At 32.0% G+C, this 15,697-nt stretch overlaps 1 protein-coding gene across 2 annotated transcripts; it reads right to left on the bottom strand.

Annotated features, from left to right (window-relative positions):
- Positions 1–107: 107 nt before the first annotated feature.
- On the bottom strand, positions 108–9,112 carry LOC126767757 (sideroflexin-1-3). 2 transcript variants are annotated; one of them, XM_050485359.1, is made up of 8 exons: positions 8,857–9,112; positions 6,319–6,707; positions 3,095–3,212; positions 1,830–1,905; positions 1,113–1,198; positions 929–1,056; positions 706–863; positions 108–630 (listed from the first exon to the last, which is right to left on the bottom strand). In XM_050485359.1, exons 2-8 carry the CDS (start codon positions 6,647–6,649, stop codon positions 544–546), a joined length of 984 nt encoding a protein of 327 aa, XP_050341316.1. In that variant the 5' UTR covers positions 6,650–6,707; positions 8,857–9,112; the 3' UTR covers positions 108–543. The 2 variants fall into 2 exon arrangements, with proteins under 2 accessions (XP_050341316.1, XP_050341315.1); XM_050485358.1 differs by having other exon boundaries at positions 8,907–9,112.
- Positions 9,113–15,697: the final 6,585 nt, after the last annotated feature.

Below are 15,697 nucleotides of genomic sequence, written 5' to 3'. Positions count from 1 at the left end.
TTAACACTCACTGTCAAAAAAATTCGTTTTGACAAACTAAAATAAAAAAGCAAATACAAAATTTAATTTTATTATAATCATATAAATAAAAAGCATTTTTGATTGAAGTTACATTAATTCAAAAATAGTCTTTATTTTTGTATGCAATAACATGTCTACGTTACACAGTTTTGTTTCTTTCTAAACAATTTCCTGTACAATACATTTAAAAATATGAAGAAAACACTTTAAATTAATAATAATTAAGTTATCATTAAGCATGAACATTTCTCAAATGAGGTATTTCTTTACAAAGCTGCAAAGCAACGCTGTGGGAGAGCCGAGCAGTATTAAGAGAAACGTTTGTATAATGATTACAAAAGTTCTAAAGTACAATTAAATCGCGAAATTATTTTAACTACATATAAATGCCAAGTAATTATATTTTTCTCTAACACAAATGCTCACGACGATAAGCGCTTGTCAGCAACTAAATGGAATTTTTTATTGTCCTTTAAAAATGCAGAGTCTCTAAAAGATATTCTCAATAAGGCTGCGTTTGGCTTACAAGCCCTTGTTGAACCATACTTCTTTAAGCTCGGCATTGTGTTTTTTAATGTCTTGCTGCACGTCATCCTCCAGACGGTCCACCTGTTCAGTACATAGAAAACAGAAAATTATCGATTAAAATAATTTTAACTCTGCAAAAAATTGAATTTAACTTACCCCGATTGCGGCGCGTTGACTGAAGAATGCACAGCCCAGCGGGGTGGCGAATATCAAGACGAAACCGCAGAAGAGCGTCTGGATGGGAGCGCTGGCTTTGGGGAAGCGCTTGAGGAAGCCACGTTTCTCCAACGACTGTATCAACAGTGGCGTTAGCACTTCAGAGAGAGAAGATGGAAATTATGTAAAATCTAATAAAGCATGACTTTGACATAGAGCTCACCCATTCCGGGCGCAGCCATGGCAATGCGACTAGCCACCACAGCTGTGATACCGACGGCAGCCGCCTTCTTTGAAACGCCCAACTCGTTGTTCTTTTCGTCCAGCAAAGTGACGCCGTTTTTCAACTCTCTTTCAAGTTTAATTTAAATTAGTAATATAAAAAACGTTTAATTTCAATTACTTACTGCATGCGCATCATGGGCACATTGATGCAATTAGCTGCTGCCACAGCCGCCAGCGGCACTAGGCGTCCAATTAGCGGGTTTAAATTCTGCAATGCAACAAAAAAGCGAAAGAAAATATACAGTTAGTGAAAAGTACGTTCAAATAAATTGCAACTAAAGCTAAAAAAAATGTTCGAATAAAGTTTGAGGATAGTTATGTTGTCCATATAGACTGCATGTCTCTTATATACCCTAAACAGGGTATGTACAATCCACAAGAAAACGTCGGCGACTATATAAAGTATATACATATGTATGTAAATGATCAGCGTGAGAAGATGAGTCGTTTTAGCCGTGTACGTCTGTCTGCATATAGTTGTGACACAAACTGACCGCCCAAAGTCAAGTTCTTATATGGAAAACTATTTCATGGATTATTGTCAGAGACAACGTTACAATCTCCGAAGAAGTTGTTTAGAACGGATCACTTTAGCACATAAGTAGCTCCTATACAAACAAAATTAAGTTCATGAATGGAAACTTTTGTGTGTGAAGGCTGTCATAGTTTCGGCACAACCGAATTACATTTTTTTTCTTGTTTTGTAACTATGTACGTTATGTCTACCTCAGTTTCGAACTAGTCCCCAAGTAACTAAATTCACACTAGTGCTACTTATCATTTTGCGTCCAGGTTCTTTCTCGAAAGGGCTGTTATTGCTTGATGTTGGAACAACTCACCTTCACTAGCCGGTTGAGGGAGAGTGCTGTGGTCAGCGCGCCACCAGTGGCCAATACATATGAAGTAAGCAATTGCCTGAAAGAGAGCCGTCATTAGATTCAATATCTTAAATATTCTACATATAACATACAAATCTCCAAATATATGTACATACAAATATGATGTACATACATACAAATATCGCTTAAGTGATGTTTATATATATGTGTGTATGTATGTATAATTTAAAAGGCAAACAGATAAAAAGCGAAAGCGAAAATGTACATATAATGAGCAATTGAAACGATAACAAAACAACACAATTAGTATGTTTGCCAAGTTATAATTTCTTAGTGGAGGCGCTACAAATACTACGTATATTTTTATCAACGTTTATACATACATAAATCATACATATGAGTACGTATTTAAATTGTGACATAAAAGCACCCGGAAATTGTAATCAAATTCCGCGAATAAATGATAGTTGAAAAAAATGTATTTTGCTAAGTTGGTAGGACTGTCCTTAATTGGTATTATATGTGCCCGATCTGTCAACCACTTTGTTTACAGCAGCTGCTTGAGTCAGTACACCTCAGTATAAAAATATCGAACAAGGAATTTGTCTCAAATTTTGTATTACCAACCAAACTTCGTGTGCTGAATCGTTGCGAATGTTGGAAAAGGCTCATGGTGAGTCAGTTTTATCAAAAACACAAGCCCACGAGTGTTACAAAGCCTTCAATGCCGGTCGCGACAACGTGGAAGACATGACTCGTTCTGGACAACCTTCTTCGACTGATGAAAATATTAAAAAAGTGAAGGATATGGTGCTTGAATCGTCAAGCAAGTGTTGGAGAGATGGCAAGAGAGCTCGACATCACTCGCGAGTCTTTTGGTATGATTTTGGTGGATATTTTGGGTATGAAACTTGTTCTTGCTCGACTCGGCGTGGTAAAGCTGAATTTTTTCATAAAGAGTACCGTAGCAGGTCTCTTTGAACATGCTTGATCATGTAAATTCCACAACAAGTCAAAAAACGTCGGAAAGAAACTCATTTCAGTCGATCGAAGAGATAAAACAAAATTCGCTGAAGTAGCTGAAGGCCATCCCAAAAAGTGCTTATGAAAAGTATTTCGAGGACAGGAAAAATCGTTGGCATAACTTTATTACATCTGATGGAGATTACTTTGAAGACGACAGAAAATGTTGATGAATAATTAAATATTTAGCGTTTTTTTTACAATTTCCGGTTACTTTTTATCACAATGTAATTTGCACTTACTCTTTGGAAATGGGTGTTGATCCAGAGCGATTTGTATAGTTGACAACTGCGTTGAATGTCTGATTGACCCATTGCCAGAAGACGACTGCTGGTGTGGTCTTGTAGAATGACAGCATACCTACAGGAAAATGACAACAACAAAATTTGAATAATTTGATGAAAATACAACAGTCAATATCCAACAACTACAGCATATTTGAAATGCGCATAATTTTTTGTGTATTTATTTATCTTGTATTGTCTAGACGCGGCAACCCAGCGGTAGCGAACAGTATTTACATCAAAAGTATTGGTCCAATACTGAAAAAATGTTGGAAAAACTACTATGTTCATTGTGATAAAAAATTGTATATTCAAAATAGGAATGTTAATGGCTATATTTTTTTTTATTTAGGAGAGAATTTCAGAAATATAGTCCTAAAATGTGGCATTTTTGAACTGAACACGCTAACATATAATGCTAAAAATCGAACTTTTGACTTATCAAATGTGCAAATATTCTACAAAAATTGTATGTTTATCCAGCCAATAGGTTCGAAAATAATATATGTACGTTTTTGTAAAAAAATACTAGGTTGTTGTAATCGGCTCACAAAATTTTAAACGCGTTTTGCTCGAAATGCTGTTATTGGAGTTGGTGAAAAAAATTTCTTTCGATCATTGTCTGTTACCTATTTTATTAATAATATTTTTTTGTTGCAGTAGAATATTTCCCTCCCTCAGAAACCTTTTTCAAAGGTTCTTCTAGAGATCAAGGGAATACAAATTTATCATAACACGCTTCTCTAAAAAAAATCCCAAAAACTCAAAAAACTGATTTGTCCTGACTTGCAAGTGGATATAACCCCTTAAATATATCTACTTATTTCATACCTTTGAGCTTTGTTATATGTATGTATATACTATATTTGATATGTTGAGGACAACACGTATGTCGAAATTAAAATTTTTTCGAGTATATTATATGTAGCCATGCATACAGACACATGTACATATGTTAATAAATACGCAATTGATATTGCATTGGAATTGCTTAAAATTGCTTGATTGACGCAAAACCTTGATGACTTGGACCTGAGCAAAAAATCAGTAAATTTGCAAATAATAAAAAATCAACGTATTTATTTTCTCGCCTCGCTGAATATATTAAATAAAAGCAATTCAAAGTGATATAAATAAGAACGAATGGTCAACGATGGAAATACATATATAACATCAAATTTAAAATTGTGTAGTTCAAAAGTTTTTTATAACAAAAATGTTTGTTTATATTACACATATTTTCATAATTACTAATAATTAAAAAAAAAATAATGGCTTCTACCTCTATTATCTCTAATTTTGCATATATTCCAAGCTATAATAATTCAGAAAATTTGTTTTAAACCAGTACAAAACATTTTTTAAAACTTTTTAAAATATTTTGTTCGCTTTTAGGCGCATTCATATATGTACATACATATGTACATTGCTTATAATTTGTCGCACGTAGTGAGTGATTGCACTATTATTCTTGTCGACAATTGTTGTTGAGCGCGTTGAAGTTTTACGATGTCTCAGCGCTTCGCATTCAATCACTCGATACTATTCAAGGAATTCAATGAATTTATGAATGCTTATCTGAGTTAATGGACATGTGAAGCACTCATTACTAATTTTTCATTCATTAATGATTTTATGAATGAATAAAATGCTATTTCGCAGTGTTTTTTGTGTGAATTTATGTTTTTTTAAAGGAAACATTATAACATTAAACAATGTTCGTTGTTAGCTTGTGGCTTTAATATTGATTTTTTTGCTTAGCCATTAATTCAAAATAATAAATAAGTTGAAATCGATAGACAAATGCAAAACAGTTTTATTATTAATATGTGAATAAGAAGACGATTTTTAGTCCTCTATCTTAAGTTATTCATAATAGCGTAAAAAAGTGAGTAAAACAGATCAAAAGGATTCTTAAAACATACTTCAACTATTCTAAGGTTTGCATAAAAAACAACATATGCATATACATATATGTTTAGTTAAAAAAATTATAACTGAAAACAAGATTTTCAAAAATTAAAGACTTAATTAAAAATTGAACTATTTTATTTAATTATTAAATATTTAATTAAAAACTTAATTTTTTATCTCAAAATTAGAATTAATAAGTAAAGAAGAGCTAAGTTCGGGTTAAAGGCAGCGAAGCATTTTCAGGTACATAAAGACTGTTAGTTATATGGGGTGTTGGGCGAGTTTTCACCCGATTTTATTCATTCTGAGCACCGTTATAAGAAAAACACGATTTCTCATTTTCATTGAGATAGATCACATATTAGCCGATATATGCATTATAAAGTCACCCGGAGGCTCGAAAATAGTTGTGCTAGGTATATTTAGGCTAAAGGAAGTATTGACCCAATTCAACCCATTTTTAGCACACAGACATAATACTTTCAGGAAAGCGTTATCTCTGAATTTCAATTATAAATCCGACAAATTGACCAATATTTTCGGTATAATGTCAACAATAGGTACTGCGGTCCAAATATTCGGTATCTATGGGCTTGAAGAGTTCTGGTTGGACTTGGACAATTTTTGGCCATAAGGTGGAATACTATACTATACCAAGTTTCATCAATATATCTAATTTTTTACTCAAGTTACAGCTTACACAGACGGACAGACAGGCACCCGGATTTCAACTTTTCTCTTCATCCTGATCATTTATATATATGTATATATATATTATCTATATGTATATATCTATTAGCTTTATTATAATTAAGATTTTCTGGATAACAAAATAAACAAAAATTAAATTTTAATTAAAATATATATTTTTTAAGTATAATATTATTTGCAACCCTGATTAATTAAATTATTGCGTATTCTGAATTTTTTTCTTGAAACTAATTAATTGATAAGAAAACCCAACAACCCCTTCCTCCTAAAGTTTGAAAAACTGTATCATTTTAGCTTTTTATAGCTTGATTTATGTTCGACAAAAACGACACGAGCATACAAGTTTATTTAGTTCTATCTCATAATACTTAGTTGATATTCATCTCAAATTAAATACATAATTATTTGTTGAAATAAACTCCACAAATCGTTGCTATCAGTTCAATGCCATTACTGCTCGAAATTATTCTTGATAACTCAAATAGTTTGAGGCTTTAAACTTTACTTCTAATCATCAAAAAAAGCAAATAAATAACTGAAAATATGCTCGTACTTACATCCTGTAATCAGCGTGTTCATTGGCACTTGAGCCGACATGCGTCCAATAATCAGCGACTTCTCGCCTGTCTCCGGATGAAAAGCCGAATCGTACAGGTACTTGGCACGCCACAGCTCCTCAACGCTGCCGCATTCCTGCACCGGTTTGCCGGCACGATAGCTGTGTACGATGCGCTTGGCGCGCTCCAACTCCTCGTTGGTGGCTAAGAGATTTAGCGGATTGGTGAGCAGGAAGAAATGCTTGGCACGATTGATGTATGTGCTCTGGTCATATTTGGGTTGATCGATATCGATGGCAGGCAGTGGTGTGACGGCTGCAGTTGATGACATGTTTGTGATATTGCCGATGTGTGTGCGGTGCTGGTGGCAGTGGTGTTTTCACGTAACGCTGCAAATAGCAATAAAGGAATAAGGCATATTTCACAAAGTTTTAAATCAATTTTTATTGACGGTTATTGAGCTAATTAACTTATGTTTATTGTGTAATAGTTAGAATAAACAACAAGTGTTGTTATTTTTATATTAACAACTATTGTTATTGTTATTTTAATTGCTTTCACGTTTTACGATATTTGTATGGGCAAGTGTTTGTGTTTGTTCAGTTAAAGTTTCAACTGTTGAAAGAGAGTTATGGCTTCCTCAGCGCTCTCTCCAACAAATGTTCTTACAGTATGTACTCAGTAATCGTAACCAGCGGTATACTTTATTTCAGTGGTTTGCCTCGTTTTCTTTTTTATAAATTATATTAATAATTTTTTAAGACGAAATAACGATTTTAACGTGTTTCATCGAGAAATTGTCAAAAAAAACATTGATACATTAAATATTTAATATTTTTTATGTCTTAACTAAACGTAGCGCAACTTGGTTTAAAAACTGTCAGATATAAAAGTGTAATGGCAAATGTCTATTTTCTGAAAGACGCGCTCTTTTTTGAAGAAGCATTTTTTTAATAAAAACATCTTTGATTCATTTTGAAAAATTTCACTTGATTTCGCAGTCGATCTCTAAGGATAAGAGGTGTTTGGCGGTGAGAAAACTTTTTGCTATTTAGAATTATCTTCAATTTAAAAACCAGAACAAATTTGTATTACTGTAGATGAAAACAGGTTATGAACGAATAATTTTTTAAAAAATGGTGGCACTCCCAAAAAAAGGTTTTTCTTTTTGTGAAGGATCTACACTTCAGTGTGGCTTAAAGTATCGGATTTCTTATGAAAAATCGTATTATATAGATCACCTAACTGATATGTATCTAGACTGCGTCAACTATCAGTCCAGCCGACCTCACCGACTCTGAAAACAGCGCTTCGAGATAAACGCCTTTAAAGTTTATTCTTCTTCTTTAATGGCGTTCTTTTAGCAATTTGGCGCCAATTTGAGACACCAAGTGAAGTCAGATCCTTCTCCACCTAATCTCTCCAATGGAGTGGTCTTTCTCTTCCTCTGCTTCCACCGGTGGGTACTGCGTCGAATACTTTTAAAGCTGGAGTTTTTTCGTTCATTCAGACAAGTTTTAGGTGCCGTTAAAAAGGGTAAATATAATTAAATCATTCTTAAGAATACGCTCATAGTGGGAAACATTATTTATTTTTTTTTTTGTTAATTATCACTAGGAGCTGCTACGGTTTTTTTTGGTTTTAACCAAATAATCATAATGTTTAGTTACAAATCACACCTATGTTTAGCAAAGCAAGCTACAAATTGTAAAATAAATTCTGTTCCAACTTATACTTGTTTACAACTTATTGCTTATGGTTATTGAGGGAGTACTGTATCTGTGCATACATACAAATTTACAATATATACATACATATGCATGTACATATATGTATTTGCTTATTCTCACAATTATAGAATTCACACTTAATTTTCGATTATTATTTTATCAGCTGTTTTTGATAAAAACTATTTTTACAATATTTTTATCTCTTTGCATGGCTAATAACGGTTTACATACGATTAGCATGCAAGCGTACAGCGATTTTATTGATTTACAACGCCAGCGCAGGCGGCCGGATCTGGAGAGGCTCTTATCATATGCACTAGACGACAAATCCCACATAAATCTGTACACACATTTGTAAATACACAAATACATACATACATATGTATGTACGCTTGTTCATATTTCAACAGATCAGCTGTATGGCGGCAAGCGTTTTGTGGACGCGGAGCTACGTAACCATTGACAAAGCCAGCAGTATTCAGCGCATTAAGAGAAAAGGTTCGTAGGAAACAACAGATATTTGCAGTTACATGCAGTTAGTATCTGTATATGAACATATTTACTTATACATTGTATACTGCTTTTTATGTGTGTGTGTGTATATTCATATCAGTGAATCCATGAATCAATTTTTTCTATCGACCTTTTGTGCTGATTTACGCTTGCTTATCGCTGGTGAATCTTACATAATTCCGTCTATAAAGTTGTTTTTAATAAATAATATAGGCTTTACCGCGACAGAGCACATTCAAACGAACATTGTCGAAATATTCTTTGATTTTCATAAAATTCCAAATAAAGAAATCACCTGCTAACAAAAAAATGAAGGCGTGTCGTGTTAGCTGTTGTTGTTCCTACCTTATGCCGCGCGATTTGCGTCGAAAAATTTGTTTTTCCCGTTTGTTAAAAATTTTATTTTTTTTTGCTGCCCACTCTGCCACTTGCTGGCGCTTGGCTCTTCTGTTTTATGTATAACTTGTCAGCGTTTAAATAATGCGCGCTCGAAACACGATTTTCAACCGCTACGGTCGGCAGTGTACGGAAAACTGACAGCTGAGCGATAACCAGTCTTAACGCAATCGCACCAATTCCATGCTTGTAGCTCGTTTCTTTCACATTTTATTTTTATTGCCACGAAGGAAATCAACAGACGCGTGTGCATACATTTATATGTATGTTTGTACAAACACACAGGAACATACGGACAAACCCGGCGCGTCTGCAGACAGCAACTCGGCGGCTGCGCTAACTCGCATTCCTATCGGAGGCATCAGCACAACCTTCCAAGTTAAAAACTGCCGATAGGTAAGAGTGCGCAAATGTCGAGCGTGTTGCTGTAATAGGTAGTAAGAAAGCTTCTGAGCGCTCTTTGGGGGAATCATAGAAAGCAACAACCACAACGAAGGAGAGAAACAAATTTTGTGTGCGACCATTTAATTGTGTAGTAACCCAGTAGTAAAATTATGACTGCATTTAGGCATGGAAGACTCATCCGTGATAAGAACAACCAAACTCTTTTGTCTTAAAAACTATACTTAACACCTAATTAGAAATAAATCGATATTTTCTTATAATATTTCGATAAGACATATATTTTAAAATATCATAATAAATGTTTAAATCGATATCTCAAATAGTTTTTGACTTACATCCTTCTAAAGTGTAGTCGCTCAGTTCAATCAGCTTCGTCAGTTTATTTTCAAACCTTTTTTATCAAAATTATCTTTTTTAAATTTGCTTGAGTGATTACTCAGAGACAAAATATCGAACTTTTTAATACTGTGTATATACTTGTAGTTCTCTATACAATGAAAAAACAGATTTTTGGCAGGCCAAAAACGATCAAAATTTAGAGTAAAATTCAACTTTTTGTAATTTTTTTTTCATTTTTCTCGACCCCTTCATTGTACGGACAATATCTCTTGTATAGTGAGAATATTTTAAGGTTTCATCTACGAAGAAGGTCGGTATTTTTCAGTGGAGAACATAAAAAAAACATATTTCTCAAAATATTACAGTGTATTTTTAAAATATGCATATATATGCTCTTAAAAATTAATTAAGCAGCTATTTGAAATGCCCAAATATTATATTCTTTTATTATATTCTAAATGCGCCCCTTAAAATAGATTTGAAATTTTTTTTCTCAGTGCAGAAAATTGTTTTGAGTAAGAATCAATAGATTATGCTCTGTGAACTTTACAAACAGACGAAAATTTTGACTGAAAACTAAAACAATTTCTTGAAAAATGTTTTTTATAGCTAATAATTCATCATTCATTAATGTTCTTTAACCATTTTATTACTCCTATTATAAGTACTCTTTGAAAATAGAAAACGCAACAATCTTTTGTTATTTCTTTCCACATTCACTTTTGTCTCTTGCTAACTATTATGTTCCCGACAACCCTTGTATATTTATCTTTTTGAGAGATTAAGTCACTTTACTCTCTTTATATCTCACCCAACACATCTAACGCGCTACTGACCAGCTGAGTTGACTTTGTATAATAAAAACATACACAGTCTAAAGAGCTTATTGGCTCTTTTTAGACCTCCAAACTTGTACTTCAAATGCTTTTAGAGAGAGTTTAAGGATAATAAGTTTGAAAAAGTTTTTCACGTATATAAATTAATAATATTAAGAGCGGATTCACAGGATCGCATTAAACTAGGTCAACACAGTTCTGTCTATGGTTATTCATGAGTGGATATATTCAGCAGACAGATTAAAGTTTTGTTCAAGAAGCATCTGTAGACATCTGTACAAAAAGTCAATTAAAGACGTTACTATAAATTTCTGTTGAACATTTTTATAACAATCTAATCTCTTTCTCTTTCCCTGTTTCCTTTTGTGCTGACTTATGGTCAACTCAAAGCAATGTCTCTCAGCGCAATCACCTTTCTACCTTCTCACTAATGAATCTTGTTGCAATTATGGTTTATAACGTCGAATCCAACATACTACCGCTTAATAATTAAGAGTATAAATACAACCCTATATATATATATGTATATATAATATGCCGAAAATTTCAGTTCAGCGAAGTTGGTATTCGTATTTTGGTGCCTATGCGTGGGTTGAACCAGAGAACATAAAATAATTTGATTTGCTCCTTCTCTCATTGTTTAATGTTCTCTCGTTGAACTTTAACTTTAGTGTTGAGTTGTTTAGTCGAAGAGACCGAAACCCATGTCGTAGTCTTCCTCGGACTCCGAGCAAAATTTGTCAAAAGTTGAGCCCGTAGAAATCAACCATATTTTTTTGTTTTCATTTGAACAATGTTACCATTGCTCAATACGCATATATAGTTTTGTACACATCTAAGTTTTCAAATACCATTTTTCATAATATAAAATATCAAAACTGAAAACAAACTATATAGTTCATATAATATTATTATACAAATAATAGCATTCGACTCTGATTTGGAGTTAATTTAAGAAAATTTCAAACATATTGAAGACAATTTTTATAATTACTACAGTTTATCGAGACTGGCAACCCTGCGTTGTGAGAGAGCAATCAGCTGACACGTTTCTACGGGAAAAATCCAAATCGTGGGAAATTCTACGGTATCCTACGGTAAAGCGGGCGGTAGAAGCGGTGTTGGCTGATCATTTACATTGCGCTCTCATAAGATAGGCCGTATCAGCTGATTCGGGCTGCGGTTTTGCGGTGTTCGCTGATTCTGCTATTACGCCATAGCAGTTCTCTGGTTAAGAGAAATACAAGAGCTGTCATGTCTAGCCAGAGACCGTAAAGTATACTTTACGTTCTATGGTCTAGTAGCGGTCATTGGGCAATAGACTGGTACGTTAGGCAAGAACATGTGAACCATAATTGTTGCATACTTTTAGGCGTACGCTAACATGATTTCCGGCGTTTCACTTCCCACAACAAAATTCAAACAGCAATATATAATATTTGTTTGTATATATTTTTATTGTATTATTCATTTCATTTAAGCATCAATAACTGATTACTTTGTTATCATTTAAATAATTTTCATTTAATTTGACTTTTATTGAATTTATTTTAATTGTTATTTTACGATTTTGTTTCATTAAACTAACATAACATCAACAATAAACATTGTACAGTATCGGGTTCCTGCCTATATATAATATTTGTATGTATATATGTGTACCTATATATATCTTGTCATTATACACACCACTCAATTGTTATATAATATATTTTTGCTGTTTATATGCACGTATGTGGGTAAAACAAATCCTCTTATTACATATATATGTGTTGGGATTTTGAGTGGATATTCGAATGCTTCTGTTAATTGTATGTGAATTGTATTTGTATTTGAAAGATTTTGGATTTTCGTTAACATTTCGTGGCCACGCCCACAAATTTTATTAACTAATTCGTTAACAGGTTAAAAATATCAAAGTATGTTTGAAAAAATTTCGAAAAAAAAATTCTAGAAATTAAAAGTCAAAAAAACTCAGTTGAGTGTTATTATATCCTATATAATATTTTCCTACATATTTCATTTGAAAGCTCTAAATTATGGCGGAGACCTTAAAGTCTCAAGCCTGAAAATTGAATGCGACGTTTTTCTGCTCGAAATATTTTCTCAATATTGACGTTTGACAGAACTGAGAAATTACGATATCCTTGCACTTATTTCACACATTCCGCTACTGGGATTATAAGATTGTTGTTTAATTTTAATAAAAAAAATAAAACATAAACTCCCAAGCAACCAAGCGAGCTTATGTTGGCTCCAAAAAGCTTTTCTCCAAACTAGGTCTCTGGAGCTAAGTTCTTTCTCTCACTATCAAAGAACTTGAATATAGCATTATCTCGTATAAAACCATTTTGAGGGCTGTGAACTCAAAAAAAAAATATTCGAAATTTTCACACGACTTTCTTAGATATTATATATTTTTCAGGTATTAATTGAAGGAATTTCGATTTTTAAGACTTACTAAAGTGTATATTTTTCACAAAAATCGAAATTTTGAATTATTTTCATAACACTTTTGGGTTTTTTGGATTTCAGATAGTTTTAATTTGTTGACGGTCCAGCTGGAGATCGCCTACGTGATCGAGGGAATCCATATTTTTCAAAATGAACTACCGATTAAGAAATTCTGTAAATTTACTTTATTTTTTCCATATTAAATAAAAAATCTTAAATAAATTTTAAAATTAAATTAAAGTAATAATTACTCTCAATGAGACTTTTAAAAATTATTTGAAAATAAAGTTTTCAAAAAGTTTATTGTGAAAAGTTTGACACCATAAAACTAGTCCATTAAAGAAAAATGCAAAATTTATGCCCTAGTCTATAAAGAATAAGTTGTGCTAGGGTGTCTAATTAAGCACCTGAATGATGTAAGTGCAAGTTTAAAATTTGCATCAATTCATATTGGTTTTATTTCATTTGAGTTTTTCAAAGTCAATGACCATGTACATACAAAGGTACATTTGCATATACATACATATGTATGTATAATTGTATGAAACGACGACGAGAAGTCGGAAGGAAAAACAAGAAAACCAGAAAATACGAGTATACATATGTATAATTATTCGTTATTATGAATGGAGCAATATGTTAAGTATGGCGCCTAAAACAATTAAGGGTGAATAAGCCAATGGAACGGTTTTACGTGTAGTTAACTAAAGTGATCGGGTGGATCTACTTTTGGAGCGTTTCTATTTTTAATTAAAGACGTTAACGTTAAACCATCTACTTTCACGAAACGTGAATTGAGTTAGATGTGATACCGATTTTGTTTCGTAGAAGATGAAAGCTCTAAGCTTTGTTTTAACGTGGAATCGTGTAAAAATACTCGATTTGTTATTGAGATCTAGTTGGAGAGTCGCATTATTCATAACGACCTCACCCAGCATTTGTTTGTAACTTTTCTTGCCCGAAAGCCTAGCATTGCGCACAAGCATCTTCTGAGAAGTTTAAAGCTGATGTATATTTTGAACTGATATACAAGTATTACTGAATTTTCTAAGAGTCTGACGAAAAATATTTAATTGTAATGTTTTTGTTTTAAAATACTTGGATTGAGTGAAAGCTTAAAACTAAAGCTTTCGTATGTTTGGCTTTCACCATTCTTTGGCTTCATAAAATTCTGTCTTTTAATTTGAGCAGTAATAGTTTTGACTTAAAAGCTTTTAGCTGTTATGAATTTTATGTCAAAAATTAATTGTAAATTTTTCTGAGTTTCCATTTTTCGGTAATGAGTGAAAGCTGAATTCTGTTTACGATTTTTTTTTTTGAAGAATTCATGTGAAAGGGAGAAAGTAATAGATTATTTAAAGAATTTTACTACATTTCGTGGTAACTTAAATAATTGCAAACTATTTTTGATCATGTAAATGTCAGATTTTGACTTTAGTTACTTAATTTACAAAGAGATCAAGATTTCTTCGGAACTTTCTTACTTAAATTTATATTTAAAAGCGGCGAGTGCGGAAAATAACGGTATATTAGGTTCTGTTTTAAATAAAATAATAAATTAACGAGTTTGTACAAAAAAACTAAAAAATGAGAAATTGCCTATGAGTCATAAAGAGTAATAGCTTCACAAATTAAAAAAATATATATTTTCACTAAAAACGCAAATAAAAACCACAATATTTCAACTCCAATATTTTTTTAATTTTCGGTTAACATATTCAGCATTTTTTGTCGCATATTTTTAAAAATAACATAAATTTTTACAAGTATGTTTATATGTATGTTATGTATGTTTGTCTGTATGTAATTTTAATAAGAATAGCATGTTGACATTTCTCAATTGACAATGGAACAAATACTTAACGCAATTAACTATTTATTTTTTATATTTTTAATAAAATTTAATTTAATTTAAAATTGACTAAATTTCTTTGAATGCACCACAACGGTAGTTACCGTTACGCACATACACACATTAGAATTGACTATTTTCGAAGTTTTCTTTTTTTGTTTTTTTTTTAAGTATTTTTGAGTTTAGTGTAACAGCTTGTTTAGTTTTGCGTATATTTGTATACATGTGTGTGTGTGTGTGTTCTCAAGTGTCTAACTTACATTTATTTATCTTAGTAGTATATAATATTATTTGGATAACAAAAACAACTATGTATTTAAATGTATAGTATTTTAATCATGTATGTACATATGTATATGTATATGTACTATATATATTTACATATAAATATATAGTTTTTATAAATATATGTAATTTATTTCGTATAGTTTCGGTTATTACATAATTAGAAAGTTATACACTTGTGTTTGTGGGCATATATGTATTTGTTTGTTTGTTTGTTTGTATGTACGTATGTTTTGTATGTATTTGGTAGTAAGTAGTTTAACAAATATAAATTTTTCACAATTTATTACAATCGATCTTTTTTTGGTATGTTTACAAGTACATAGTGAAAAGTTTATACACACATACATATACATATACCATGTATGTAATAATTCGTGTTGTAGTAGTAACTAGTTTTGGAATTTAACAAACAACACTAAAGCTACAGAAAATTGTTTGTGTACTTATTTTAATACGTAGTATTTAGCCTTCAACAATATTGCCTGACTCCACTTTCACTTCATACTATCGTTCATTAATCCTTCCATTACTGCCTTTCGATATTATTATTTTTGTTTTTATAAACA

The sequence above is a fragment of the Bactrocera neohumeralis genome, chromosome 2 (assembly GCF_024586455.1).
Source record: "Bactrocera neohumeralis isolate Rockhampton chromosome 2, APGP_CSIRO_Bneo_wtdbg2-racon-allhic-juicebox.fasta_v2, whole genome shotgun sequence".
Taxonomy (NCBI): domain Eukaryota; kingdom Metazoa; phylum Arthropoda; class Insecta; order Diptera; family Tephritidae; genus Bactrocera; species Bactrocera neohumeralis.
Note: the sequence above shows the minus strand (reverse complement) of the source record. Positions and strands in the feature narration are given on the sequence as shown.

Coding starts and splice junctions, on each gene's coding strand:
- LOC126767757 (XM_050485359.1), bottom strand. CDS start 6,649: ATGTCATCAACTGCAGCCGTCACACCACTGCCTGCCATCGATATCGAT. Junction 1,057..1,112: donor GTGCCCATGATGCGCATGCA/GTAAGTAATTGA, acceptor TAAACTTGAAAG/AGAGTTGAAAAACGGCGTCA. Junction 631..705: donor GTCAACGCGCCGCAATCGGG/GTAAGTTAAATT, acceptor TGTACTGAACAG/GTGGACCGTCTGGAGGATGA.